This window comes from Anabrus simplex, chromosome 7, assembly GCF_040414725.1.
Source record: "Anabrus simplex isolate iqAnaSimp1 chromosome 7, ASM4041472v1, whole genome shotgun sequence".
Classification (NCBI taxonomy): domain Eukaryota; kingdom Metazoa; phylum Arthropoda; class Insecta; order Orthoptera; family Tettigoniidae; genus Anabrus; species Anabrus simplex.
Window position 1 is genome coordinate 162,605,219 of NC_090271.1, and position 15,752 is coordinate 162,620,970.

Here is a 15,752-nt window from a genome sequence, read left to right on the forward strand (position 1 = left end):
CTACACCAGTGGGGATTTTGGTGAAATTTGCCAACTTTTATTGAGAAATTCATGTCCCTTCGGCTCTTTCAAGTCCGAATAATTTCTCAATATTACATTTAAAAAAATGGAGTACCACTGGGATGTGTACTGAATGCCACACTGTTCGCAGTTGCTATCAACGGCATATAGCTACTGTGGAGCCCACAGTCATAACATCACTATATGTACACGATTTAGCTCTATATTACAGCTCCGGAAGGATGGCATTTGTTGAGAGACAGCTACAGCAAGCTATTAACTGTGTCGACAGATGGGCCCTGCAACATGGTTTCCGATTTTCAGCATCGAAAACCTCAGTTGTACACTTCTGTCAACGTCGGCTTGTGCATCCTGAACCAGAGCTTTGCTTGTGAAACAGTATCTTACCAGTGATAGACACCTGTAGGTTCCTGGATCTCCAGCTTGATAAGAGACTTATGTGGGAGCCCCACATCTGTCAGCTGAAGGTTGCATGCATGAAGAGACTTAACGTGCTTAAGTTTCTCAGCGGCACCTCATGGGGACCCGATCGTGCGGTATTGCTGGGTTTTTACATGGCAGCATTCCTCTCCTGAATGGACTATGGTAGTGTGGCATATGGTTCAGCATCAAGATATTCATTGAAACTTTTAGAAAGTGTTCGCCATAGTGGAGTTAGGCTGGGAACGGGAGTTTTCGGTACTAGCCCCATTCTCAGCCTACTTGCTGAAGCAGGAGTTCCACCTTTACAAATAAGGAGGCAGCAGTTAGTCCTCACGTATGCTGCCAAAATTTGTGAAATGCTGGTACTGCACCTATCCAGGATTCTAGTGCATAGCAATTTATCTTGACTGGCTTACGAAGTGGCTGTAAGGATTTATTTGGCGAGACCCTTTAACAATCCATGGAATCGAAGTCTCTCCTCGGCTCACTCGAGAGCTTGGGTACGTGCTATGTCCGGAAAGGGGCTTAAACTATTTAATTCTAAGTAGGGGGAAAGAGTCTCAGACATCAGAGGAATACGAATATATCAAATAAGAAGGGAGATGATATATTTTTGCAAAAACATTTTTTTTTATTATCTGAGGAAACACTTGTATAGTATGCTACACAAAGATATGCCGGGATATTTATATGTGCCATAACATTAATTCCTAAATTAGGTTTGAGTTTTGAATGTCCATTTCTGTCCTTTCAGATTAGCATTTAACACCTCATAACCTTCAAAAATTATTGAAAATACATCGAAAGGGCGTTCCCTTCCAGAACCATATAACACACAAAGACCTTATCAACTAACACATCAAAACATTTTATACATATTTCACCAAGACATGTATCCCTTATGGCATGAATCATTTCATTCAATTTTATCCTTCAATTCATATATCATGTTAGCTGAGGTTCACTATGAGATTTCCTGAGCGCATTTAAAACCACATGACGGTTATGTCACATTCTCTATGTTAATAACTTCCTCTAATTTATCATACGGAGTATTAACTCCTCATAACACCTGCTTCATAGGGGTTACCTATACACTAATGTGACACACGACCTTTCGAACTCAACGGTGTCCTTAAAATGACAGGCATACCAATCGACAACCAATAGATTACATCAGAAAAACATATAATACATGCACTGGAAGAAATAACACAACACCCTGCATTACATTCTCCATGCCAAAAAAAAAAAAAAAAGAGGACCATGGCATGGCCCATCTCAGTCGCGCAGATGGACAAAAGTCTCCGTCGGACCCCGGGTGTGGAACCCAGGACTTACACATGTGGGGTGTAATACCTGAAAAACCCTATAGCGGTTTTTACTTTAATTAAACTCAGAAAGATGGAAGGGTTTCATTCATTTGTCAAACCTGAGATATGTTCGACGATGTCAATTTTTTGATTTATGCATGTCTTCGTTCTACTACGGAAAGAAAGAAAGAATGAACTGAATGCATCCCCTTACAGAGTGGCCAGCAAACTTCGTTCGCGCCACACAGGGCCATAAAACTGTCAGACATGTCAGCCCGCCCGTTCCCTTTTCTTTTTCCTTCCCCGCAAAGCAAGGCCTTTCACGTTACTTGCTATTTTAAATACTCATATTATCGTAAAATAACTCTCTCTCTGCGATTCATTAGCGCTATCAGCGTAACATCATACATATGGCCTCAATCATCTTGTTCACGAGACGGCATTATCCATCGTCCCAAATATCTGTTCTACAGGGGAATCCACATATTTAAACACCACTGAACTGTTATACTTACGAGCTTACAAATCAAGTACCGTCCTTTCAATCCTCATATCCCGAAACCATGCACATTTAAATAGGAGACTAGCCTTCAGGATAAAATAAAACAAACAAAATTTTATAGTTAATCGCGATCTATGTAACTTAGTTACACCCCACACTTGGCTCTTTGTCGTCTTGGAGTACGCAGCCTTAAATCTATACAGGAGGAATTTTTACCCCTTTTTGTGACGTGCCATCCAGAATAACTAATCGGGAATTCTTGTGATGACTCATAGCATTTAAACTAGCCTTGGACAATCAGATCATATTACGAAACTTTATTCCCTTTCATTCACGTCACCTGTAAATTATACTAGGGCCTTAAAAACTACCATGCACTATATCCCCTAATTAATGAAGTGAGCGGTTCACGCCACGAAGGAAAATCTCACAGAAAAATCTTACAAACTATAATCCCCTGAAACTTGTGTTATACTCAAATAATATTCAAAGTATTTACATGCAAGCCCTTTATCTATATGGATGTGACTTTAACTGTCATGCCAAAGAAATTCAAATGTACTTAACACTCAGGTATCTGCAACCAGCTTTCCTCAGGGGATACAGCCATCAGCCTAGGCTGTCATTAGGGAGTCTTCACTTGCGGAGGCTTCCAAGGTCGTCCTATGTCGGCTCGCCTGCATGCTGGTTGAATCCTCAGTTGGCGTCAGAAGGTCCAGAGTGTCCCTGATGCGTTGGAGTGACTGTACAGCGGATTGCTAACCAGCTCTCTTCAAACCTGAAGTTCTCGGAGGTCAAATATGCAAATGAGGAAGAGTGAATTTGTTATAAATGCACTAATTGTGTCATGCAGTATAACTTTGATACGACTAAGGATACTCATAAATTTAAGCAGCTTAGCCCCATTATCGGAGCTTGTCCTGCAGCCAATATCGATACCCTCATTTGCATACACTAGTTCTCCACAATTTGTTCGATCTCGGAGTACCACACACAGACCGGTCGCACTCACAGGATATGAATATTAGGTCTTTATATATTTTTTATCGGTCATCAATTGACCCACTCCACTTCACAAATCATCGATACAATGTACAACTCACTGCGTTAGAGGGAATACGGAGGACGCTGCCCGGTCTACAAAAATGATGTCTGATAAACCGCTCACTGTTAGCGTTGGTTCAAGCCTTACTGTAACACTGTGATCGAACTATCTCTTTATTGGATTACTTACCTCATTTAACCTCGTTTATATATATCATGTATAATGCGACACAGTCCACTATATACACTTAGATTAGTTTCATACCCGTGCACGTAATAATTTACTTCAACCGATCACTCCTTTTACCATCCCGCGCCTCTTTGATGCATAATCACAGAAAAATTCTTTTCACATCCAGATCATAGCGAACTGCATTAAGGAATTACTAAATATTTAGCACGCAGCGCACCATCACTCACTGAGTGTTGTCATTTACACTACAAAACACTGTTCTATAAGGAATCTTCACACTGTAAAACAATGAATATTAAACTGACTGTTCTCTAACGAATAGGTCTGCTGATTAGACCGAATGCACTGGATGTACTGGAATATACTGCCTTCTTGCCTCTCGCCTATATAGTGGAAAGCCTTATTTTCTGGAGGGGGAATCAGTCCACGCCCCCTTGTCAAACATCGGTCCGCTGGCAGATATATGTACACGTCGAATTTAATATCAAATTAAAGCCTGTACATCCCACTTTCCACTGATCGATTTTCGTTTCGAATCTTTCACGGGTTTGCTTGTAATCATCAAAGCGTCAGTATCAATTCCCGGTAGGTGGAGCCTGACTCTGGGGATTTTTAGTTTTCCGGGTCTTGTCAGAGCCGGGCATCTGGTTTTACTCACTTCAATATATTCACTACCTGCTCACTTCCCATTATTCTTATTATGTAGAATAGTTCTCTGCATGATAAATCCGCATAAAATCTCCTCGTTCATTGAAGCTGTAACTCGAAATTATCTATCACGTATTTCCGAGTTATTAATGTTAATACCCTCGAAACAGTTGACAACTATGCATTGGTGCCACAAGATATTTAGGGGAATACATGAGGTGATATCGTCTCGTATGTTGGGACGACTTCTTTGAGGCTGTTTCGTGACCCCACTTCTCAGCCATGTGACATCTTGCTCGCTCCAGCTCTCTCACTCAGAAAGAGAGCGAACTCCACTTACGGGCGCTTGTACTCCCTTTTTTCCCAATTGCGCGCAACGAGAGGAGGAGCGCGCGACTCTACGGGGGGCGGCTCGAGTCCCGGAACCGTCAAGAGTATCCTCGTTTGGCGGCTATTTAACGTAGAACCGCGCGGAAAACGGCATGTTCTGTATACAGGATGTCTTTATATACATATGACAATGTCATGAACGGTCACAGTACATCTAAGCTATCAATGCATCTTTAGTACCTAATTCCACCAGAGGTACCAAGACTGGCCGAATGCCGCACAGCTTTCTTTAAACTGTTCATAAGTTGACAGTACGGGCTAAACATATCATATATTACTTGTATTGATAGCTTGTGTCGTTAAATGTGGCTATCAGTGGTTGTCTTGAGTGGACGTCTAGCGAGGTACCTCTGTGGTTAGTTCCACGACCAGATATACGGCTAGATCTACTCCGTGGACCCAGGTGAAAACGGATGTCTCTATTCATTGGAGGTTTTCCAGGACTTTGTTCACTAGTATCTGAACGCTAGACGACTTCATGGATGGTTATTAGATTGAGGAAATGTGGGTTGCTCTTAAGTCACTGATAATGTAAGCATGAAGATCTCGCTTCCTAGTCTCTGTAGCATGTATACTGCGGAGCTTTTTGCTATCTCAGAAGGTGTGCAGTTTGCACTGGGTGACAAACGAAGCCACTTTATTGTGTGTACTGACTCATTAATTTCTTTGCAGTTTACTGTATTGATACCTGTTTCCCGCAGCAGAACCCAGTGGTGCAGCAGATTCATGACCTAGCGAGGTTGTGTGATGTTGGTACCAGAATCGCTTTCACGTGGCTTCCAAGCCACGTGGGGATTGCGGGAAAATGAACTTGCGAATTAAGCTGCAAAGGAAGCGGTACTGTTACCTTCTTGACCTGTGAATGTATCTGCTAGGGAATTTGTTCTCAGTTACATCAAACTATCTTGGCGTTTTGGGAATCGGAGTGGCTAGCTATCCACACTCACAACAAGCTAAGAGCAATTAAGAAGAAAACTACCGTGTGCTGTTCCTCTTTCCGGCCTTCGCCGAGAGGGGCCGTAATTTTGCGTAGGCTGAGGATAGGTCATAGAAAATTACACACTCTTACTTCCTAAAGAGGAAAGATCCCCGCATTGTGTTCTTGTGGTGCTGATTTCACCGTGGCCCATGAAAATGAAAACCTACAACCTGTTTTCCAGTCATTGACCGGGTCAGGGCTTTTGATTTGTTTCAAACCATTTTGGCTTAATACAATATTCTCTGTTTTAATTTGTAATTCATTTTCAAATTCCTTCGTTGAATAATTTTTCCCCCTCACTTGATTTGTTCAGAGAGGATGATTACCTAGTTGTACTTCATCTTAAAAATCACCAAAACCACCACCACCACCTGAGTATCCAGCCAATACTCGTTTCATTGTAGAGAAACGGTTATCACGTTTTGTGTGAACAAGGAATTGTTGTCATAACTTGCTGATAAATGCATGGTGTGAAGGGGTTTCAAATTTTTTAGGTGATCGAGATTAGTTTGGATGATACGAATTTGGAGGGTGCATTTGTTTCCCTTGTGTTCGCTTAAGTGGCAATGCTGTCAACTGAGCGTTTGGGCTCTTCTTCTTTGTAACCCCTGATGAGCACATGTTTATTGATCTGTGAAGAAGGATGGGTTTTTGTCAGTTGAGGTCTCGCAGATTGTTCCCGAAAACTACACCATTGTTCCTTATCACCAATAGGTAGTTTAATTGTAACTGGCAGAAATGAATGAATTATAGGCTTACTTAGTTCTGATGGTGTAAGAGCAACATTGCGTGAAGAATTTGCGAGACTAGGGTCGATTGTCCATGAAACTTTCTGGATGGCAAGTTCTGAATTTTTCCGTATAGTCCTTGCATTTGTCAACGTTTGCTGCATATTTGCTATCATCAAGCAAATTATGGATTGAGTCATCTAAGGTGGAAAGACTCTGTAATGTGTCCTGTTGTATGTCCTTGTAACATTACAAGTACCGAGCTCGATAGCTGCAGACGCTTAAGTGCGGCCAGTATCCAGTATTCAGAAGATAGTGGGTTCGAACCCCAGTTGGCAGCCCTGAAGATGGTTTTCCGTGATTTCCCATTTTCACATCAGACAAATGCTGGAGCTGTACCTTAATTAAGGCCGCGGCTGCTTCCCAATCCTAACCCTTTCCCGTCCTATCGTCGTCATAAGACCTATCTGTGTCGGTGTGACGTAAAGAAACTTGTAAGAAAAAAAATATTGAGGTAGTGTCTATAACATTATTTATGGCCAAGATAAAATGTATGGTATGAAACCATAAAGCAGAACATTGAGTTTTGAATTTCCTAATTCACAAGCCAAGGTCAGCGATTTCATGACACTAATTCAGTTGTAATATCTGACTGTACCTTAGTAGAGTTGTGACGAAAAATTATCTAGGTTAATCTAATGTTTCTTGCAATTAATCTAATGTGACGTGGACATGTTCATTATCTCAATTTATAAGCTTTGGTATGGCTGACATGATTTTAGTAAAGCCCGGTTATGTAACTTAAGATGTGCATTATTCCTCCAATATTTGTAGTGTTTGCCTTAAAGTACATAAATTGCAGGCTATGAATTCATTTAATTATATCTGTACTTATCTTGTGTACAGTAAATCCATAGTAAGTTTGTGGTTTCGTCTTCATAGTATGGCAGTCCCAATTTACAAGCAAACAAATGTTATGTAATTCAAGTCCAGCACATCAAATTATCAAGAAATAAAGTCACTGGTTATCATTACACCAATTTTCTGGAATTGTTTCCAAGTTTCTGCATCAAAATATGGAGGAATATTACACCTCTGTTATAATCCATGACCATCAGTGTTCTCCCTAGGACCTTTTTAATGGGCTGATTTTGCAGACCGCCCAGCTAACACAACCTCGAGATATGCTAGTTAAATAATATTGATACATAGAGTAACTGGATGCTCCAAATTAAAATGCAAATAGGCCTACTGTAAAATTGTTTATGTAAATGGTAAATCTTCATTATTGTCAACATAATTGCATCAATTACATCGGAGCTTAAATGTTTAGCTTGACTATCATGTTATGTGCACGAGTGATATCCGGATTAGCGTGGAATCGGATGTGAGCCTGATTCCACATGACGTTACAAACCCGTATAGTACTCCACAGCAAACAAGTGGTAAGCCGCGGTGTTACATCATTACGAACGAGCAGTAGAACACTAGAAGTTCAAAATACTCTTATGTCTTGTTTGTGAGAATAACACTAAAATAGTTCAATTTTGCAGTTAATGTTTACCTGTCTGATATTATTGTTAATGCTGTGACGGGAATACATTGAAATTTTATCATATTTATTTTTTACATCGTATTCCCCGTCTGGTTACTCATTCCTGCCACCCGGCTGACGAAAATTTCTGGGGAGAACACTGACCATGAAATGAAATGGCGTATGGCTTTTAGTGCCGGGAGTGTCCCAGGACAAGATCGGCTCGCCAGATGCAGGTCTTTTGATTTGACGCCCGTAGGCGTCATGATGAGGATGAAATGATGATGAAGATGGCACATACATCCAGCCCCTGTGCCAGCGGAATTAACCAATGATGGTTAAAATTCCTGACCCTGCTGGGAATCGAACCCGGGACCCCTATGACCAAAGGTCAGCACGCTAACCATTTAGCCATGGAGGCGGACTCCATGACCATCTCCAATGCAGACATGACATTCATTAAGAACACCAGTAATCGGAAAGATATTAAGAGACACTCTAATTGCAGTAATAACAATTTCTGGTTTCAGAACTGTTTGTTTTTTCTTTTGTAGAACAAAGAATTAACATTTCGTGGACATGGGGGGAGTGTGGACCAACTCTGCTGGCATGCCTTTAACACAGACCTGCTCAGCACTGCAAGTGGAGATAAGAGTGTCCGTATCTGGGACACAAGGTCTCAGAAGTGTGCAGCTACAATTTTGACTAAAGGTATTGTTATGGTACTACAGTATACAGTATATTTTAGGATAACACAATAACAGGTCAGTGTGGAAAGAAGGAGAAAGATAACAATAAAATAAGGACAATCTTCACACACTGCTGTGTCCAAATGGATTAGCTCTCTCTTCATTGAACTCAGTTCTCCAACATCTGTTTCTTCTGAGCCCCTGACAGCCTCATTTCTTCTTCCCAGCTTTATCAGATCTGGCTTTCTTCTTATCCTACACTTCCCCTGTTAGGACTGAAGATCTGTCAAGGAGGCCCCTCATTGAGCATTGAAGCTCACCATCGTGATGAAGCTGGGAAGCAGAAATGAGCTTGTCCGGGGGCTGGGAAGAATGGATGTTGAAAAACTGGGACTGATGTGGAGAGAGCCAATCTATTTGAAGACAACGGTGTGTGAAGAAGTGGAGAGTGTCATTTAGTGATTTCTCTACTTTCCCTCTTTCCACACTGATCTGTCATTGTGTTTGAGTTATTATGTGTTTCTATCTTTTGATATACATTATGATTTTGTTTGCACTTGTATGTTCCTTTCCATTAATCATAGTATATTTTGCATAGTTTTAGTGGACATACTTCAGTCTTGTGTTAAAACTTATTGTTACTTTCTTTCTAGGAGAAAATATAAATATTGCATGGACTCCAGATGGAAATACTATAGCAGTTGGTAACAAAGAAGACCTTGTCACTTTCATTGATACCAGAACTCACAAGATAAAAGCTGAGGAGCAGTTTAATTTTGAAGTGAATGAAATTGCATGGAATAAACAAAGTAATTTGTTCTTTCTGACAAATGGACAAGGCTGCATCCATATTTTAAGGTAACTCTAGGCTTGAAATACATCTTACCGATAGGGAGAACACTGTAAAACATATGAGTGGGTGAATTTATGAACCAAATTTTAAAAAGAGATGTAATTTAATTTTACATAAGAAAAACCTTAGATCTGATTGTTTTAGAGCAACCATTGTTGCCGAACAGGCAAGTTTGCTCCACAGTAGTATGGGGAAGCAACCCATGGGAAATAGTATATAATGGTATGTACCTACTGTAGGTTGATTTCTGTTTTCATTTTTTCTTTGTGAGAAATGCACATTTTCTCATAATCTTAATCATTCATCGTTTTCATCCTGGTATTTATAATAGAAAGGAAGTACAGTTGAACCTGCTTTATACGTAACTCTGTTCTACGTAATTCGTATTTGTACGTAATTTCCTTTTTTTTTCTTTTTGCTAGGGGTTTTACGTCGCACCGACACAGACAGGTCTTATGGCGACGATGGGACAGGAATGGCCTAGGAGTTGGAAGGAAGCAGCCGTGGCCTTAATTAAGGTACAGCCCCAGCATTTGCCTGGTGTGAAAATGGGAAACCACGGGAAACCATCTTCAGGGCTGCCGATAGTGGGATTCGAACCTACTATCTCCCGGATGCAAGCTCACAGCCGCGTGCCTCTACGCCCACGGCCAACTTGCCCGGTTAATTTCCTTTAGGTCACGGCAAGATATAATATAAATGCGTGTTAATTAAACCTTATTTATACGTAATCCGTTTATAGGTAATTTGCTGTTATACGTATTAAGTGTCAGTGAAATATAACTGAGTTTTGCGTAATTGCAATGAGAATGTACTTCTTAAAAAGAAACTACTGTACTTATGAAGTTTCCTCTTTGCCGGCGTAGGTGGAAGTAGAGCGATCGGGTTTCGGTGCTGAAACAGAACACAAAGAGTTTCGCCAAGTGACATTGTTGACCCTTACTTACTGGCGGCTTAACAGAGGCGAGTTCCATTCGCTCCTCCACTACCTTCGTCGTTTTTGACACGCCGCCAAAGATTGAGATACATGATAAGCAAAGTGGGCGGTTTTGGTGTGGAAACAACATAAAATACAGTAAATTTGTTTGAATATGAGAATTTCTTTCGTGGGAACAGCAAATTTCTAAGTATTGTCGCCATAAGACCTATCATTGTCGGTGCGGCGTAAAGCAACTTGCAAAATAAAATTCAAAGTGCATTATAGAAAAATGCTGGTTCAACATTTAATAACACTGAGTGATGCAGGAAATGAACCTCTCTCCATTAATTTGCTACAAGCCATGGATTTTATTTCGGCTGCCTGGAAGCAGGTCTCATCCTCCACAACCAGCAACTGTTTCCGCAAACCTGGTGTCTTACCAGAAGAGGCTGCCTCTAATGATGATTATGGGGACGAAGTTATGTCTAACAATGAGCTAACGCTACCGGAGAGTATAGAATCCGATACTTTTGTGCTTTTCGATGATAATCTGGCTGTACGTGGAGAACTACCGGATGAAGAGATCATTGCTGATCTATGCCAACAATGCGGCACTTGAATCTTGACACCTAAACTGAGTGAAGTGTTAAGTGCAATCGAAGTGTGTAGGCGTTACATCAGTGCGAAGAGTTGTAGTGAAAATGCTTTGAATTCATTACAAAGTTTGCTAAAGGAGATTTATATTCTTAATGCAAGAAAAGTGAAACAAGCCAAACTATCTGATTTTTTTAAGGCTGGACCAAGTTCAAAATAATATTTTCTGTCTTAATTTATTTATTATTTGCAAGGATTTACACATGTAGGTCTATTCCATTGGTTTTTCAGTAAATATGTGATGTATTGTGTAAGTCTGATTTCTAAGTAATTCTGAGTTAAAAGTAGTTTCTTCTCTTCCCCTTCATATCCGTGTAAGTCAGGTTCAACTGTACTTACGAGGAAAAAGAAGTTTGAGTAGCATCAGCTGTCTCTAGCAAAGTTTCGAGAGGAATACTGCCATTGAAACAGTAGAGACTATAAATGCTCGGGTAAGAAAGCTAGCAGGAGTAAAATATGTGTGTATAGAAACAGGTGGTGGTGGTGATTATTGTTTTAAGAGTAAGTACAACTAGGCAACCATCCTCTTGTAATACTAATCAGAGGGAAGAAATGGAAGGTGTCCAACATTTCATAAAATGAAGGTATCGGCCAAAGAAAGACAAAGACCACGAATGGCATGAAAATGATACATTCCCTAGGCCGTGGGAGCCTGATATTGCCAGAGTTGGAAAAGAACAAGAGTTGACAAAGATTAGTTGGATAGGATAGATGAAAGTGAGGGTTCCGTGGATGCCCACCCGTGTTCCCAATTTGAAAACCCCTGGGGCCCCTTTTAGTCTCCTCTACGATGGACAGGGGATACCGTGGGTGTTATTCTACCACCCCCACCCACAGGGGAATATATAGAAACATGGAGAGCAGAGACTTAGTATGTAGGATCATGCAGATAGAGTAAACGCAGAAGAAATACATGGATCCAAAATCTACAACTGCAGCCTTCGTTAGTGGAGGTAGGAAACAAATCACTCCATCCAAGTGTTCTTACACAGTAAGTCGCTGCTCTCCATCTGTTTCCTATATGTACTGTACGTCAGTGGCGGTGGGCTCTCAGGAGCACAGGAGCACGTGAACACCCAGTTTTATTACATATTTACGCATTCATTCTTTTCTTTCGACCTGATTTCGACAATCGATCGAAAGCATTCGACAATCGACTTATATCGAAGCTCCGTTACACTGACAGTTGTTCGTTTTGACTGACAGTGCAGCGAGCACACTGGATAATGCGCTATTGTGCTTAAGACTATACGCATGCGCAAAGCAGATGACGTCATGGTTTTCTGCACTGATATTCCCATTAGCAAGGAGCACAGTAAGGTACGTGCCTTGTCGTCTAGAGCCAACCTCAACCCAGTGGCAGTATTACAGTTGACCACAAGGGTCCGCCACCTCCCCTATTATGGTTAGCCACAGCCTCCCAGGAGCTACTATTGCATTACATTACCGGCAGAATTCGCTAGTACCCTAATTCTAAATAGGCATTTTAGTGTCTGTTCAGACTCTTTTCCAGAAAGAGAACTGAATACAATGGCGCATATGTATCCCTGCCTAAATGAGATACAGCTGAAGACTGAACTAGAAGTATTGTATATGAGAAATGGCTTTCAGAAAGATGATGGGGCCATTTCCATGTTGCAGTTTCTGCTTGACAATGAACTAGATAGGGACACATTTCCACAAGTATGCGAATTACTCCGAATTGTTGTCACAACCCCAATTACGACAGCGGAGCCTGAGAGGTGTTTTTCTACTTTGAATACGAATTAAAACGTTTCTGAGGAACACCATGACTGGAGAACGACTGTCAGCGCTGGCTATGCTTGCTATTGAGAAGAGATTTGTCAACAACATCAGTGACTTCAATCCTAAAGTGATTGAGAAATTTGCGCGATTGAAAGACAGAAGGATTGCTTTCCTGTACAAATAATCAGCATTTACGTGAGTTGCTAATCTAAATCCTATCATTTAAATAAGCATGATCTAGTATTGTTGGTTGTACTGCATGCTAAATTGTTTAGAGTAGTGGCTATAATTTGCAAAATGAGAATAATTACCATGTGATACAGTAGAACCCTAACTAACCGAGATAATGTGGAGACTATTCGGGTCAGTTCGGAAATAATTATTTTTAAAAAATTACCGGTAAATGCGGTACATATTCCTTCTATGCTTCTCGTCATACCCAGGTGAACTTCGTGCTGTTTAAAAACCAGGAATAGTGCTCGCATCCTTCAGTGTTCGCAGTGCAGTAAAGCTATTATGAATTTTACTATTGTTCTACACTAAGACAGCCGGCCCGCGGTGTAGGGGTAATATGCCTGCCTCTTACCCGGAGGCCCCGGGTTCGATTCCCGGCCAAATCAGGGATTTTAACCTGGATCTGAGGGCTGGTTCGAGGTCCACTCAGTCTACGTGATTACAATTGACGGTGAGATGGCGGTCAAAAAAGCCAAGAATAACGGCCGAGAGTATTCGTCGTGCTAACCACACGACACCTCGTAATCTGCAGACCACCGGGCTGAGCAGCAGTTGCTTGGTAGGCCATGAGGTTTGGTTTGGTTCTATACTAACACCCAGGTGAAATTCGTGCTGTTTAAAAACCAAGAATAGTGCTCGCATCCTTCAATAATCTCAGTGTAGTAAAGTTATTGTGAATTTTACTTTTGTTCTACACTAACAAATTAGTCTCGTATAAAATTTATCCTTGGTTATAGGGGTTCTACCAAAGTATTTGTGAAGAAGGAACCGTACAAGGAACTGTTAGTGAAATGATTTATGTACCTATGTTACTCTTTTGCTGATTTGAGACATGAACAGAAATGTTGTGAACCTCCTAAAAATTTTGTCACGAGCCGCCACTGCTGTACGTACAAGTTAAACTAGTGCATTATATTATAAGGTCACATTGTTTCAAGAGTTCATCATTTTCATTCAAGAATTCATGATTGGGATGGTGTGTGTCCTGCTACAAAAGTATTGATAAGTTTAGGAATATTGCTGAATGCCTTTGTTCGACTGGCATGCGAGATGTCTGACTAGGCTGTATCTTTTTTTTTTGTTTATATATGTGTAGAACATACTGCAAAATTAACCAAATATATTTTAGCACCATTGTAACATGGGCATCTCATTTGTTCGGTACACAGGTACAGTGTGTTAGAGAATGTACGGTTGTCTTTCTTCAGTCTCCAGTTAGGCATAAATTGTAAATAAATCAATAGAATACACACAAATAGACATTTTGATGGTTGATCACTTATATACAATAGTCTATGAACAAAATTGACCATTTAAAATTGCCATATATTCTGATTTTTAAGAGGACAGCCCCTTAAATAAGAGCAGTGTCATCCTTCTCATACAGATTGTTTAAAGGACAATAATAGTCCTGAAGTTTTCAAACTTGAAATATAGATGTTCCTCATCTTTTGTACAAGAAATGCACACACACTAATTTGAAAAGAAAGTGACTTGAGCAGTATTGCGGTGTGAATTCTGTTAGGAATAAAAATGGTTTACAGTATATCTTAAAACAAAGAAAATTTTTTTTTTTTTTTCACAGAGACTTTACTTGAAAGTTATTTTCAACTTCTGTCATTGTTAGAGAAGTCTTAATTATGGACAGAGATATTTCTCTTATGAAGGTCTCTGTGAAATGTAAAAGACAATCTCTCTTGTTTTATTTGACATGACAAAATATTATTCTGCTTTGTTCATATCTTGGATGTAATGTCATGATGCTGACTGTAATGATATAAATGAAAACTCAGTAATAGACAAGAACTTAAGAGTTCATCTCATCGGCAGTTTAACAGGAGCACATCCTTATCTTCTCACTTCGCTGTATTACTGAGTGTTCGGATCCAAGATTTGTTAGAACCGGAACGTAATTATTGAAAGTATAATTTCCCCATAATGAATGGTAAACCAGAAACAGAAGGGAGTGATGCAAAAGAAACGTATTTTATTAACTAACCTGATCTTTTTCTTCGATCCTGTAGCCTTGTAATAAGGTAATTTTCACATGTTGCTAACGCTACCTACCATTAAAACATACCGTACTGCCAACTCTCCCGCTTAGGTGGGAGACTTCCATACATATGTTTTTTACATTGATTCCTGATCTCCCAATCAATCCTTCCTCTTCTTCAACTTGGCATTTTACTGCAGGTGCAGAGTCCACTCTTCAGAATGACAAATGCCATTTTAAGCAATTAGACACCACGTTCAGTGTCAACTAAACATTCTTCATATCTGCAGCTAAGGTGTCTTGCCATCATTGCCTTGGCCCTCCACGTGGGTGCTTACAATCAACAGCAAAGTTGTATGAATCATGAGCGACTGTACAATTTCCTGCTCTCAGGATACGGCCATACCATCTCAGATACCCTTGTCATATTTTTTCTTGAATGTGATCATCTCCAATCTTCTTTCGGATCATATTGTTGGTTATGTGATCAAGGAGTGAAACTCCAAGAAACCAACGTAACATGTGTATCTCTATGTTGTGCAGAGGGGGCTCGGCGCTTTTGGTGAATGGCCAGCTCTCAGCCCCATATAACACTGCTGGACAAACTATTGTGAGGTTCTCTTTACTTCTCTCTTATAATACAGCGTGTCTTTACCATTCCTTACCACCTTCAAAGGTACTAACTTGTTTTCAAATTTCTCAACAATTGCTTTAAACTCGTCCCACAGTCTGTTTACATTTTTAGTTACCTTTTTCCACTGATCTTTTTTTTTAAAAAACTCCCTCATGCCTGTCTTATCAGCCATATGGTACTGCCTAATAGTCCTACTTTTACAACATTCCTTTCTATCACAGTTATTTTTAACCAAAACAGCTTCATGATCGCTAA

The 15,752-nt window shown here is 40.3% G+C and overlaps 1 protein-coding gene across 1 annotated transcript in view; it reads left to right on the top strand.

The window, feature by feature from the left end:
* Window positions 1–15,752, top strand: part of tex (THO complex 3 homolog tex) — a 71,698-nt gene that overhangs the window by 31,189 nt on the left and 24,757 nt on the right. The window contains exons 2-3 of the mRNA XM_067150779.1: window positions 8,330–8,486; window positions 9,118–9,322. Of these exons, the coding sequence (XP_067006880.1) occupies window positions 8,330–8,486; window positions 9,118–9,322 (362 nt within the window). The remainder of the gene's footprint in view (window positions 1–8,329; window positions 8,487–9,117; window positions 9,323–15,752) is intronic.